Source organism: Mesoplodon densirostris, chromosome 17 (genome assembly GCF_025265405.1).
Source record: "Mesoplodon densirostris isolate mMesDen1 chromosome 17, mMesDen1 primary haplotype, whole genome shotgun sequence".
Lineage (NCBI taxonomy): Eukaryota > Metazoa > Chordata > Mammalia > Artiodactyla > Ziphiidae > Mesoplodon > Mesoplodon densirostris.
The window spans coordinates 76,827,132-76,840,800 of NC_082677.1; the positions used below are offsets into that span (position 1 = coordinate 76,827,132).

The following is a 13,669-nucleotide window of genomic DNA, read 5'->3' on the forward strand; positions in this document are numbered from 1 at the left end:
CCCCAGCCCTAAAAAGGACGGACCTGTTTCCTGTGCCTCTAGCGCTGCCCTTTCCGGAATGCCGTCCACGCGGTGTCGTTCGCTGTGTAGACCGTGAGTCTGGTTTCCTCCGTCAGCAAATTGCCATGTCGAGTGTGTATCTGCCATTGCCTCCTTCTCAGTGAGTGATGCTCCGCTGGAACCACAGTTTGTTTATTCCTCACCAGCAGAATGACATCCAACCTGTTTCCAGGTTTGGGAACTACAAATAAAGCCACTGTAACCATCTGCATAGTAGTTTTGGGGTGGATACAGATTTTCTTTTCACTCAGGTAAATATCTAGAGATATGGTAACTATGTTTTACTTTATAAGAAACTGTTAAAACAGATTTTTGCATTGACTAGAAGGATTCGAGTTGCCCTGGGTCCTCCTCAACATCTGATATTTTCTATTGTTTAACCAATCTCATGAGCCTGCAGTGGTATGTTATTGTACTGTTAATTTGCATTTCCCTAGTAACTAGCAATGTTGAGCGTCTTGTCCTGTTCATTTGCCATCTGTATATCTTCTTTGGTCAGATGTCTGTTCAAATATTTTGCCCATGATTTATTAGTTTGTTTTCTTATTATTGCATTTTGAGAGGTATTTGTATATTTTGGATACAAGTCCTTCACCAGATATGTGATTGGACAATATTTTCTACCAGTCTGTGGTCTGCATTTTCATTTGCATAACATTGTTTTTCAAAGATCAGAAATTCTTAATATTGATCAAGTCCAATTTATCCATTTTCATTTTATGGATCATGCTTTTGGTGTCAAATATCAGAAATCTTTGCCTAATTCAAAGTCAGAAATATTTTCTATGTTCTTTTCTAGAAATTTTACAGTTGTAGATTTTACATTTAGGACTATGATTTATGTTGAGTTAATCTGTGTCCATGATGAAAGGTATAGATATTTTGTTTTGGTTTGATTTCTTGCATACTGATGCTCCATTGTTTCAACACCATTTGTTAAACAAACTCAGCTTTCTCTGTTGAGTTGCTTTTGCTGACACTTTGCTCTTTGAATTGCCAGATGGTGACAATCAGTTGATCACATATGTGTGGGTCTATTTCTGGATTCTTTCTTTTGTCCCACTGACATAAGATCTATTCTTTTCCAGATTTCACATTGTGTTGGTCACTGTATGTTTACAACAAGATTTGAAATCAGGTAGCGTGAATCCTCCCACTTTGGTCTTGATTTTCTAAATTGATTTAGCTATTCTGGTTCCTTTGTCTTCCCATATAAATTTAAGAAACAGCTTGTTAATTTCAACAAAAAAAAAAATTGGGTGGGATTTTGATTGGGATTGCTACAGATCTGTAGATCACTTTGCAAGACGCTGACATCTTGACATATCCAGTCTTCTGACCTTGCAATGACTTCATCTCTTTAGGTCTCCTGTGACTCCCCTCATCAGCAACAAAACCCTGCATAATTAGATTATACATAAATATTTCCTGTTTCTTGGTGCTACTACAAATGGTACTTATTTTTCATTTCCAACTGTCTGTTTCTAGCATATCGAAATGTGATTGTTGCACACACGGACTCTGTAACCCACCACCCTGATCAACCTGCCTTCAGTTCCAGCAGTCTTCCTGTGGATTCTTCAGGATTTTCTACAAAATTATATTATCTGTGAACAGTTTTGTTTTTCCTTTCCAATATATACACCTTCTATTTATTTTTCTTGCCTTATTTCACCAGCTCCAATACAATGTTGAATGTTAAATAGGAGTGGTTAGAACAGACATCCTTTCATAACTTAGAGTGAAAACATTAAGGATGCTTTTACTAAAACTGATGTTAGTTGTGGGCATTTTTAATAGAATCCTTTTATTAAGTTGAAGAAGTTACCTTCTTTCTACTCCTAGTTCACTGAGCCTTTTGATCACAAATAGATGTTGAAATTTGTCAAAGTTTTTTTCTGTTATCTATTGTAGGCATAGTGAACTTTTTGGTAAAAAGTCAGATAGTAAATATTTTAGTCTTTGAGGGCAATATGGTCCCTGTTGTAACTACTTAACTCTGCCATTGTAGCACAGAAGCAGCCAGAGACAATACATAAAAGAATGGGTGTGGCTGTATGTCAATAAAACTTTATTTACTAAAACAGGTGTTGATCCTATTATATCTTATGGCCCATAAGCCATCATTTGCCAACCCTGATCTTTTGAAATCATCAGCTGGGTTTTTTTAATCCTGTTCATATGATGAGTCACATGTGATTGATTTTGAGTGCTGAACCAGTCCTGTATTCCCAGGATAAACCCATTTGGTCATGACATAGTTTCTTTTCTATATTTTTGAGATTCAATCTGCTAAAATTTACTTAACAATTTTTGCATCTATGTTCATGAGTGAAATTGGCCTCTGGTTTTTTCTCCTTCTGATGTTTTTGTCTAGTTTTCGTTTCAAGGTAATAATGGCCGCCTAGAATGAGTTGAGAAGTATTCCCTCTTCTTGATATGTCTCTATGAAATGGAAATTATTCCTACCTAAAATGTCTGGTGTACACACACACACACACACACACCCCTCTGGAATTCTCTTCTGACCCCGTCTTTGAACTCCAGCTGCTTTGGCCTCTCCCTGCCCCCAACCCCATCTCCTCCGCACATTGAGGCCTCTGGGCTCGGCTGTGTCCCTCATCGCTGTCTGGCCTGGAAAGTCTCCAGGCAGTAAACTGGAGGAACCATAGGAAACCCTTCATTAGTTTCCCCTCTCAGGGATTTCTATCCTTTGCTGCCTGTCTGGTGTATGCAAAATCAATATTTCATATATTTTTTTTCTAGTTTTTAAATTAACTTGGGAGGATAAATCTGTTCCTTGTTATTCCATCTTTTCCAGTCATGAAAATTCAAATACTAGGTTATACTGATGTGGTTCCATTGGGAATCCTGTAGCTATGAAAATCTCTGCATTCTAACCCAGAGAGAAGATTCAGGTGGCCTGGAAAGAGCAGAGGCCAGAGACCCTCGCCCCCTGGGTTCTTTCCCAACTAGGTCACCTGCGGCCCCAGTGACCTTAAGCAAAATCTGCCTCTCTGGGGTCTCACCTGTAAAAGGAAAGTAAATATCATTCCCGAGCTTCGTCAGGTGCATTGACGGTCAAATGGAACCCCACCTGCATAGGGACCATGTGAACGTTGTCACGATATGTGCTCCCTTGGGACTCGCAACGCCACAAATAAGCAAATTTAAGATGTAAACTTTTATATTTATTGATGAATTGTATGTTTTTCCATAAATTCCCTGCCTGAATTATCTGTCAAAGTTTCCTATACGGTTTCCTCTTAAAAATACAGGTGTGGTTTTAAATATTCAGGGAGAGGATGATGTTGGTAATAATCTCTACGATGTGGAAAATCCCTGGAAGGACAGGGACACAGGGAGGGCATGACAGCCGTGGTCCCAAGGGGAAACTAGAGTCAGTGACTGGGACGGCCTGACCTACCACGGACAGGCTTTTCCACTTTAAAAAGTGCACCATTAAAAGTACAAATGTGGCACTTAATGAAACTCAGCTTGGTAGTTTTTTTTTTTTTTTTTTTTTTTTTGTGCGGTACGCGGGCCTCTCACTGCTGTGGCCTCTCCCGTTGCGGAGCACAGGCTCTGGACGCGCAGGCTCCGCGGCCATGGCTCACGGGCCCAGCCGCTCGGCAGCATGTGGGATCTTCCCGGCCCGGGGCACGAACCCGTGTCCCCTGCATCGGCAGGCGGACTCTCAACCACTGCGCCACCAGGGAAGCCCCAGCTTGGTAGTTTTAAAGCCTGAAGGATCCTGGAGCTGCAGATACCTTCCCTTCCTTGTTTCCGGCACAGCCAGCTCTACCTCTGTGATTTCGGGTGTCTGAAAAGTCCTCTTGGTCCCCGACACTGTCCCTGACATCCTGACGGTGCCTAAATGCCCAGTTTAGACGTGGGGCTCTGTTGAGATCGAAGTGTCCCACGGGATAGATACAATTTTATGCCATAAGCATTACTTTCCTATTAACATTCGCTTTAACAAAAGATTCATTCACTCACTCAGTAACTATCTACTGAGCATCTGCTCAGAACAAGGGGTTCTTTTCCAACAACCCACAGAGTAGCCAACGACCAGTTATTTCTCATGGGTTCAACAAATATAAAGGTCCAAACCTGAAGGTTTTTCTTAAGTGTTCCAGGCTGTACTTATATGAAGTTTGGGGAAAACCGAACGGAAGCAGGTCTTCTTGGTGAGCTTTGTGAGTAGGGCGGGAGGGAAGGGCCGCTTCCTGCAGGGGAGGTCGTCCCCCGACCACAGGGACCCCCACGGGCAAAAGCTGCCTGAAGTGGCCCCCGGCCCTCGTGCCGCTCTCTTCCTTGGCAGCGGGACCAGTGAGTCCCACATAATTATGCGTGCAAAGGGGTGGACAGGAGGGAGGGTGGAGAATCGCCCTTTTGAGGAGTGAAGCATCTTATAAAATGTGTGTCCAGGACCAAGGACAGCAGCCAAGCGGTCAGGAGCATCTCCATAGAAGGAAGCAGTGCCAGCACGCACAGTAGACGTCACAGATGATGCGAGCGTGTGCTCAGAGCCAGGAGAGGCGCACGGGAAGCATGTAGACGTGGCCTCCGCCCCGTGCCTGAGTGCCCAGCACGCACTCTCGGCTCTGGGCTCCTGCAAGGAAGGATGTTTCGACAGCCTCACCGGAGGCCATGTCACGTCACGTGCTCTGCGGAATACTGCTTTCTCAGAGCTCATGGTTGTCTAAAGCTGAAAAGATGTTTGGAATCCTGCCTTAACTCTTCACCAAAGCTTGATCGTTATACTTATTTTTCCTCCAGGAAAGAAGAACTCAGACGATGATCAACACGCGAAACAATCGGTTCTGGACACAATCCTTCAAAATATTGGAAAATCTCCAGGTAAATGGGAACAACAGTTTGGCTCTAATAGGGATTCTCTTCCCTGGTGAGAAGGGACGTAAGGCGTCCACTCGAGGGCCCCGCGTGTCCTGAGAGCAGCTCTGGAGGAGCAGGCGGCGCCGTCCCGGGGGCACCAGCGTGGGCGCGCAGGGGTCTCCTGGCCCACCACGTGCGCGCTGCAGGAGTCCCGGGCCACCTGCGGGCGTCGCCTCCCTTCCCGCTGAGCCGAGCGAGGCCGTGCCTCTTTCCAGGAACAAGTGCGATGCGGGGCCCCGTGACACAGCCACGTGCGGCGGTCTCCTGCCCCCGTGACCGGGCCCAGGGAGGCCCCGCGCGGCCTGTCGGATGCGCCCCCCTCTGCAGGCGCCCCCCACCGCGCCTGGGACCCCGCTTCCCCCACCCCAGGCCTCTCCAGCTACGACCCCCTCACCGCTGAAGTCGGTCCCCGCACTGCCCCGCGCCTCCTGCCCTGGGCCCGCGCTTGTCACCGGAGCCTTCCTCTGAGCCTCTTCCCTAGGCTGGCCTCCTGTCCTCCCGGCCTCTCCGAGGTAGACTTGGCAGCCGCGTGAAGGCTCCAGGCCACTCCTCGAGCGCACCTGTCACCCACGACCGGCCTCACCTGACGAGCCACGAGCACCTGCCTCACGCCAGGCACCGTCTCAGGTCCCGGCATTTACCACCTCCAAGCCCGACCCAGGGCCCCGCCCTCGCCGAGCTCATGTCCTAGGGCATGGGGGAGGCTCAGGGGGCCTCGGCGGCCCAGCCTGTGGGAGCCTCTGGGTCCTGGCGCTTCCTATCGGCTGCTCCCCCAGGCCCCCATCATCCTCAGACGGCAGGGCCTCCATCCTGTCCTGGGTTCAACGCCCCTGAGGGCGGGGTTCCAGGCTCGGCGCTGGGACCTCCCAGGGGCTCAAGGTGTCGCCAGGCACAGGCCCAGCTGCTCTGAAGTGGGGCCTCCCCGCCTTGGACTTTGGGGCCAGAGCTGGTCCGGGGCTCCCCCCTGACCTTGGCCGAGGCCTCTTCTTCCCCCAGAGCTGCCGGCTCTCTCCCCTCCTGGCTCAGTGAGCGTCTCCCCTCAGCCCACGCTCCCCACTTCCCTCCGCTTAAACCTTCCCCGGGTCGCCTGCGGCTCTGTCCTGCGTCTTTAACATCCTCTGAGCCAACCGGGGTGACGCCCAGCACCTTAAACTCAGAACGCCCCGGCCGGCCTCCGTCCCCCACCGGACGCCCGCCTCCCCCGTGTCCTTCCAGCCTCATAGCCCTTTCGCTTGCTGTCCACACACCAGGGGCCCTGGGAGGGGTCTCCGGCGTCTCCAGATGGGACCCCACGGGAGGTTCTGAGGTGCAGGCTCACGGCAGTGCGTGGAACTCTTAGAATTTCTCAAGGAAATCTCTCTCCGAACAGGAAACTCTTTCCAGTAAGTGGAAGAGGAGGAGGGGGTCCCAGAGAGTCGCGGAGACGGTGTGGGAGGCCGTCTGCTGAGGGAGCCCCCAGAGCAGCGAGTCCAGACTGCGCGAAGCGGCCCCTGCCCTTAGCAATAAAGAGCTCACGTGTGCACACACAGGCGGGCCGTGAGCCCTCCGCAGGCAGAAAGTTGTTCTGTTCATGTGACCTTAAGGAGAGTTCGTTTATTTAAATGTTAAGCTAGAGGGTATGTGCTTTTCTTTCTGTTTTTGTTTTGATAAAGAAACATGGAACCAAAAATAATTCCATTTGAAAGGAAGAGCATTGAAATGTTCCTCTTTTCGAACAGGATAAGGTTTGAGATCCTCTGAGAATTCTGTCTGTGAAGAATCAGAGCCTGAAGGCCTGAACGGCAGCCCTCCGACCTCCCCTTCTCAGGCAGCAAAGTGCACACGCGTGTACAACATGCACGCAGACACACACACAGACGTGGACGCACACACGATGCCACTGTGTCCTCGCGTTTGCCGGGCTGGGGAAATGCAAACTGGGTCTCTCTGGTGTGGGAGGTGAAGCCGTGCTCCAAGTGGGGTTTCCGACCTATAGTGCTTTCTTGGCGGGGCGACTAGAGCACAGCTTTCGGCAGGTTATCATTTTTTTTTTTTAATTTATTATTTATTTTATTTATTTTTGGCTGCGTTGGGTCTTTGTTGCTGCATGTGGGCTTTCTCTAGTTGCGGTGAGTGGGGGCTACTCTTCGTTGAGGTGTGTGGGCTTCTCATTGCGGTGGCTTCTCTTGTTGTGGAGCACGGACTCTAGGCGCGCAGGCTCAGTAGTTGTGGCACACGGGCTTAGTTGCTCCACGGCATGTGGGATCTTCCCGGACCAGGGCTTGAACCCGTGTCCCCTGCATTGGCAGGCGGATTCTTAACCACTGCGCCACCAGGGAAGCCCCGGCAGGTTATTTTTATCCAAACCCATTCTGACTGTGGGGAGGTTGTACCTCTGCCTGACTCGTGGAAAGAGTTCCTTAGGACCAAGTGGGGTTGTCCCATTTCTCCAGAAAGGCGGGTCTGGAGAAGGTCGTGAATCCTGCCTTAGAAATAACCACGGAGAGAGAACTTCTGTTCCGAGGTGCACACTTGGCAATGGATTGGTGTTGGTTCTAAAACCCCACTTTTTTTAAAAAAAATTTTTATTATTTATTTATTTATTCTTGGCTGTGTGGGGTCTTCGCTGCTGCGCGCGGGCTTTCTCTAGTTGCAGCGAGCGGGGGCTACTCTTCGTTGCGGTGCGCTGGCTTCTCATTGCGGTGGCTTCTCTTGTTGCGGAGCACGGGCTCTAGGCGCGCAGGCTTCAGTAGTTGTGGCACGTGGGCTTCAGTAGTTGTCGCTCGCGGGCTCTAGAGCGCAGGCTCAGTAGTTGTGGTGCACGGGCTTAGTTGCTCTGCGGCATGTGGGACCCTCCCGGACCAGGGCTCGAACTCGTGTCCCCTGCACTGGCAGGCGGATTCCTAACCACTGCGCCACCAGGGAAGCCTCGATACTTGGTTTTAATGACTATCACGTCTGGAAAAGATTCCTCACCAGGACACGTAGATCAGAATGAGAAGCGCATCACTGGCTGGACTTCTTCATCGCATTGGGGGTTAGACCAACCTGTCGACCGATTCTACAGGGGATTTTGTTAAAGTCTGGGCAGTAAATCTCTGTGCTCCACGACCACCACCAGTTGCTGCTCCAGACCACTTAGAATGTGTTGCATTTTAACAACTCTAATAAATGGGCCCCACCAACTGAAACCCTCCGCTTGGAATACCTTAAAACAAGTTTAAAAAGTGGATTCCCAAGTTTTTTAAGTGTTTAAGCCCAACTTACAAAAAAATAAGGGATACATATCATTCTTCACAATAAAATCCCGTAACGATTATATAAATTTCTGAACGTTCATTTTCAAAATGTTTTCTCTGCAGAACGGTCACACCGACGGGCACCCAGCTCAGCATGGGAGGCCGGGAGCCTGGCTGGAGCCGCGACAAAGACGCCCTTTTCTTCCCACACCTTCAGCCTGAACACTCGCAATCCAACAGCCCTCCCAGGACCCCCTCCCCCTGCAGCTGGAGACCCTCAGCCTCTGTGTCTTCCAGCAGCAACATGAGGACGCCGCCCTGTTATGTCATGTTATATAAAACACATTTCTTTTGAAAACTAGCTGCTTCCTCACTTGTCACTCGGGAGGTTCCCCTCGCGTCCGGCTGTGCGTCTGAATGCTGTTGGAAACGTTCGTTCAGTGGCCACTTCTCCTCAAGGGAGGACCCGCAAATTTGGACATTTATTGTTCAGTAACATCGAACATCTGACTGTGAAGGCTCAGCCCTGAGGTCACAGGGCATCACAGAGGACTTCCGGGGCCTCTTCCCATCTCCTGGCAAAGTACTGTGACGATTCCACTACTTCAAGGGTCAACTGATGCTTCTGCTCCCGCTTGGGCTGTGAAGGTCAAGTGGAAACGGGGGCGGCCCAGCTCCTTCCCAGGCAGGGCCGTCTCAGGGGCCCATGTGCTGTGATGTCCCAGGAAGGGGGCCAGCGAGGAGGGGGCACATCCGAGACGATGCGAGGCCTGTGGTCCTGGAGGAGCCGTGCCCCGCAGGCCCCCGCGGGGCAGCTGAGACGCAGGAAGAGCGGCCTGGAGACCCCGAGAGAAACGCTGGGGCCCTCACCCCCCTGGGGGCCGGCGTGTGGGGTCCTCTGTGCCCCTGCTGGGGACACGCAGGAAGCAGGCCTCCTCGCCCGCCGACCGCAGGGCGGAGGCTTGTCCGGGGGGACCCCTTCCCCCACGTACGGCTGGTGTCCCCGACACACGGGCGGCATCGTGCCGCGCCCTCCGGCAGTGCTCTCAGGGTTCGGAAAGCTTTGCATTCCCATGTTTCTGAGCATCCGTCCTCCTCCTCCGCAGCCCCAGCCTGTGACCCCTCCGGCTCCATCAGGGGCTCCCAGCTCCCGCCTGTGGTGCCGGGGTCACCGGGGCCCCCAGGGCTGGAGCACACGGCTCAGCCCTTCTGGAATCTGCCCTGGAGCCTTGGGTGGACCACGTCAGGCTTCAGGATGCCCTCAAAGGGCTTGGCGCTCCCTTGAGGGGCCCAGGGGTCAGGCGCAGCTGCTCTGGGAGCCCAGGCTGGTGGGGTGACCCCAGCCGGCCCAGGCCTGCAGCCCACAAAACGAAGCGGTCTTCCCCCAGCCCCACGCTTCACGTCAGGGCATCTAAGGGAAGGACCGCAGCTCTCCGCCAGGTAGGGTGGGCAGCACAGGCTGCAAGGCAGGGCGGCCCGTCAGGTGTGGGCGGAGGCTGAGACAGGCCACCCTGGCCCAAGCATCCCCGCGGGCAGGGCACCCACAGGCCCTCCAACGGCACGAGCCCAGCTTTGTGAGAGGAGGACGAGCAGAGGGGTGCTCTGACGGCAGAGGCTGGTCCGCACGTCCGGCGGGGACAGATGCAGGCTGCCGGGCTCTCTGGCGTCCCTCGGGGGGACGGGGTTCGATTTCCGGTGGAAACCAGAGAACATATGAGAAAGCCAGTCGAAAGCGCTTGTCAGCAGCATGAATCTGGGCTCCAGGCAAGTTGCTATGCGATTTTCCTTGGCAGCATTTTTATTAAAACCTTAAACCGGAATAAAGGCAGAGAGATACAAATGTATTTCTCTTCTTGAAGAGACACCTGGCAACACGTCCACAGAACAATATCCATAATCACTTAGCCAGATTTCCATACCATTTGACTCAATTTTCTGGAAAGCAGAGGCATATTTTCAGTGCAGAGAGATCTGTGTGTGATTCACGCCCCCCTGCGCCCCAAGCCCCCGCGGAGCTGGGCAAGGCCGGCGGGGAGGCTGCGGCGGCGGTCGCCCGGCCCCGAGCGCCTTCTCCAGGCAGGCGGCGGGACCTGACCCAGTGCCGCCGGGCGCCCAGGTCCCAGCGCGCAGCTTTAGCACCTGGCGGCCCGCGCTGGCCGGGCCTGGCGACCTCAGCCACCTCAGCCCCTGAACCTGGGTCACCCCGCCAAACCACAGCAATGGAGACACCTCTGGGGCGGCTGGAGGGGAGGGAAAGCGCAGGCGCTGCCCGGTAGCCCCGGGGTCCGTCCCAGCCCTGCCGCCCCACCCCCACCCCCCACCCCCGCTGCCGCTGCTGTTTCTGTCGCGTCCCCCGCTCCCGTGGCTGTGGTGCCTCGTGACCCAACTTGAGTGTAACGGTGGCTATTTGATCAAAGGGCTCTTTTCCCACCAAGTGGGATTTTCAGCTTGGCTGTGCCCTTCTGCCCTGCAAAGCCTGCAGGACACATCCTCCCCAGTGACAGAGAATCACACGCTGGGAGTTCTGCTGGTGACATGGTCCAAGGCTCAGCCATAAGGCGGGAGGGTGGCAGGTCCTTCGAGCCCTAGGACGGCCTTCGGCCTTCAGCCTCGGCAAGTGGCCTCCTGCGTGGGGGGAGGGCTGGGCCTGCGGGGGCCCAGGCAGGGCCTTCTCTCCACTGAGCACACGGCCCCAGGACCACGGACCTCGTGCGCCGGGCCCTGCACACAGCTCCCCAGCTGCCGCTACCTAAAGCTCAGAATGATTACCACCTTCTGGGTGAAACGACGGCCCTGTCCTCCCGGGGCCGCGCGGGGCACCTGCCTCCAGAGATGGCTCAGCCTGCAGTGGGCTCTCCCCTCCCCACCCCAGCACGGAGCACCCCGCTCCCTGAAGCCGCTGCCGACTCTGGTTGGTGAGACCCTGCTCGGGGGTGACAGGCTGCCTGACCCTCTGCAGTCAGCGCCTCCGTCTTCCAGGCCCACAGCCCCTCCTGAGTGAGCCCCTCGACCCGGCCCGGCCCGGGGTCCTGTCGGAAGCGACTCCACAACCCACGACTCAGCCTGATTACCTGACGGCTCCTAAGTCAAAGGGCATTTCTGTCCCCAAATCTAGAGTGGCGTTTTCTAGAGTGGCTTCTACTGAGGAGTCATCTCTGGAGAAATGCTTCAGATAAATTAAAAGCAGTGTCCAAGGTCAAAAAGCTTCCAGCAGTTTCTCCGGGAGATACACAATACATCATCATTTCTGGGAAGCTCTGCAGTAGAGAAACCTGCTTCAAATTTCTGATTGTATGAATTTTTAAACTGAAATTAAACGTATATCCTAAGAAGTTCTGACCTTCGCCCTGGGTCCATCTCTGCACAGCCAGCACCCCTGATGCCCCTTTTCTTCTAAAGGGACTCTGCACCCAAAGAAATCGCACGTGGGTAAAAACTGAAAGGATGCATCACGCAAGCAGCAAGGGGGGCGTTCCCTCTGGATCTGCACTGGAAGTTGCACACGGTCTGATTTCTTGGTTTCACTGATTCAATAATTCACATACTGAAGCACAAACTCTGCCAACCCCCAGCCACCGAACCTGGCAAGTGAACTACGTCTCTTCATAGACAATCAAGAAAGAACCAACACATCTGAAAGATAATTGCTTTTAATTTTCTAAGTTTTCACTTACGCAACATGATAAAGGCAGATTTATGTGACTCGATATGACATTTTTACAAAAAATGTCCCCCCAGCATCTGGGCAGTAGTATATAAATATTTACAATGAAAAAATAGGCAAGGAAAAAGGAAATCTTCATTGTTCAAGACAATTTCTTTCCAATGCTTATCAGAATCTTGAAAATAAAATACTTCATTACCTTTCTTAGTCATCCGTATTTACATGTTGATTCAGCTGATGGTTCAAGAAATCTAGGCTTAAGGACGTTTTGTTCTACATCACTCCTGCTCTTTTTCTACACTATTTTCCAAGTTATCTGAGAGTAAATTAAATATAAAAATGTAAACTTTGAAGGAAGAGAAAAAAAGAACACGTGTAAATGCACTGATAGAAAGGTCCTTACAGAGGTTAATATTTTACAACACTAAAAACCAAAATAAAATGCTCTATATATTTCTTTAGTAGGGACATTTGGTTTCAATTTAATTTGATTATATTAACAAAAATTGTCTCTAAAGAGGATGCCAAAAAACCAGCAACGATGTTACCACCCTAACTGATGAATATCCATCACCCTAATTCTCTCTAAAAGAAACTGTGGTTTTTTTCAAAAAGTGACAAATATGAATTACATCACAGAGAGCTTAAAAGCCTCAACAAAGTGTGGTATCTTTTAAATATGAAGACTTTGAAAAATAAATTTGAATAGTGCAAGCCAGCCTCTTTAACGTAGTGATATTACAAATATGTTCAACTCCAACCTAGGAAAGCACGACCCTGCCGCCGCCCGAGGCCGGGCTGTCGAGGTTGCTGGGATCGAGGGCAGCAGGCGGTCCCCGAGGATGCGATGCGAGCGTTTCCATGACGACGCCTCCAGCGGTACCTGCCGCCCTGCAGCCGGGGCCTCACGTGTGGGAGCTGCGCCGGCCCCTGGCGCCCAGGGACACGCGGAGCCGCGGCTCCCGGGCACGGTAATGCTCGTTGAAATCCAACCTGAAGCTCAGGAAGCGCAGGCTTTCATCGGGGCTGGTCGTCAGCAACACCAGGAACTGCTGCACGATGCCCTGGAGAGACGCAGGGGACACACGCCCATCTCAGGTCCAGGAAGGAGCTGCCCACACAACCGCCCGGCCTTTAACCCCCTCCGGGGTTATTTCCACCAACACCCACCCTAGCGGTTGTCCCTGGAACCAGAGTTCACCCAGCCAAGGGCAGCCCATGGGGAACAGATGCCCATTTCCACAAATGCAAATTCACAACAGTAATTTCATGGAAAAGAACTAACCAACAGATTTTTCCTTTTTGCCCCTAAGTTCTACAAGAATTAGCAAAACAGCAAAGCAACTGGTGGGAAAACATCCTATTTTTTAAATTTTGAATAGATAACTTCAGTGTGACACTTTTCATCTTTCACATGAGTTATGAAAGAGTATTTAACCATAAAGCCCTGACGAGAGGACAAACCGAGAACACCAGGAACGGACACGTGATGTAAACCATGGCCTCGGGGTCCCGGTGCCTTGGGGGGTGTCGGGCTGCGACCGCCCCCGAGGGCAGGCAGAGTGCGGCTGCATCACCTCCTCATCGGGGGGTTTGCAAAGACGACGACAGGGTGTGAGAGGTGTTCACTCAACTTATCAGAACAGAATCCCCAACTGCTTCTGTCCAGGCTGAGTCGCTGAGTGAGGACACCCCCATCCCTGCCAACCCCCCGCACGTCTCACGTCAGCTGACCGTCACCTGCTCAGGGGAAGCGCTCGGGAAAGCTCTGATCGGCAGAGAAAAGGTCACCGACACACCGTTGTCCATCTTCCTGAACTGTCGGGGT

General features: G+C 52.0%; 1 protein-coding gene across 2 annotated transcripts in view; it reads right to left on the reverse strand.

Moving 5' to 3' along the window:
* Positions 1-11,811: 11,811 nt before the first annotated feature.
* The window catches only part of TUBGCP3 (tubulin gamma complex component 3), a 61,307-nt gene continuing 59,449 nt past the window's right edge, over positions 11,812-13,669 (reverse strand). For both annotated transcript variants that reach the window (XM_060079600.1, XM_060079599.1), the window contains exon 22: positions 11,812-12,905. In XM_060079600.1, coding sequence (XP_059935583.1) covers positions 12,747-12,905 — 159 coding nt within the window. In that variant the 3' untranslated portion in view covers positions 11,812-12,746. The remainder of the gene's footprint in view (positions 12,906-13,669) is intronic.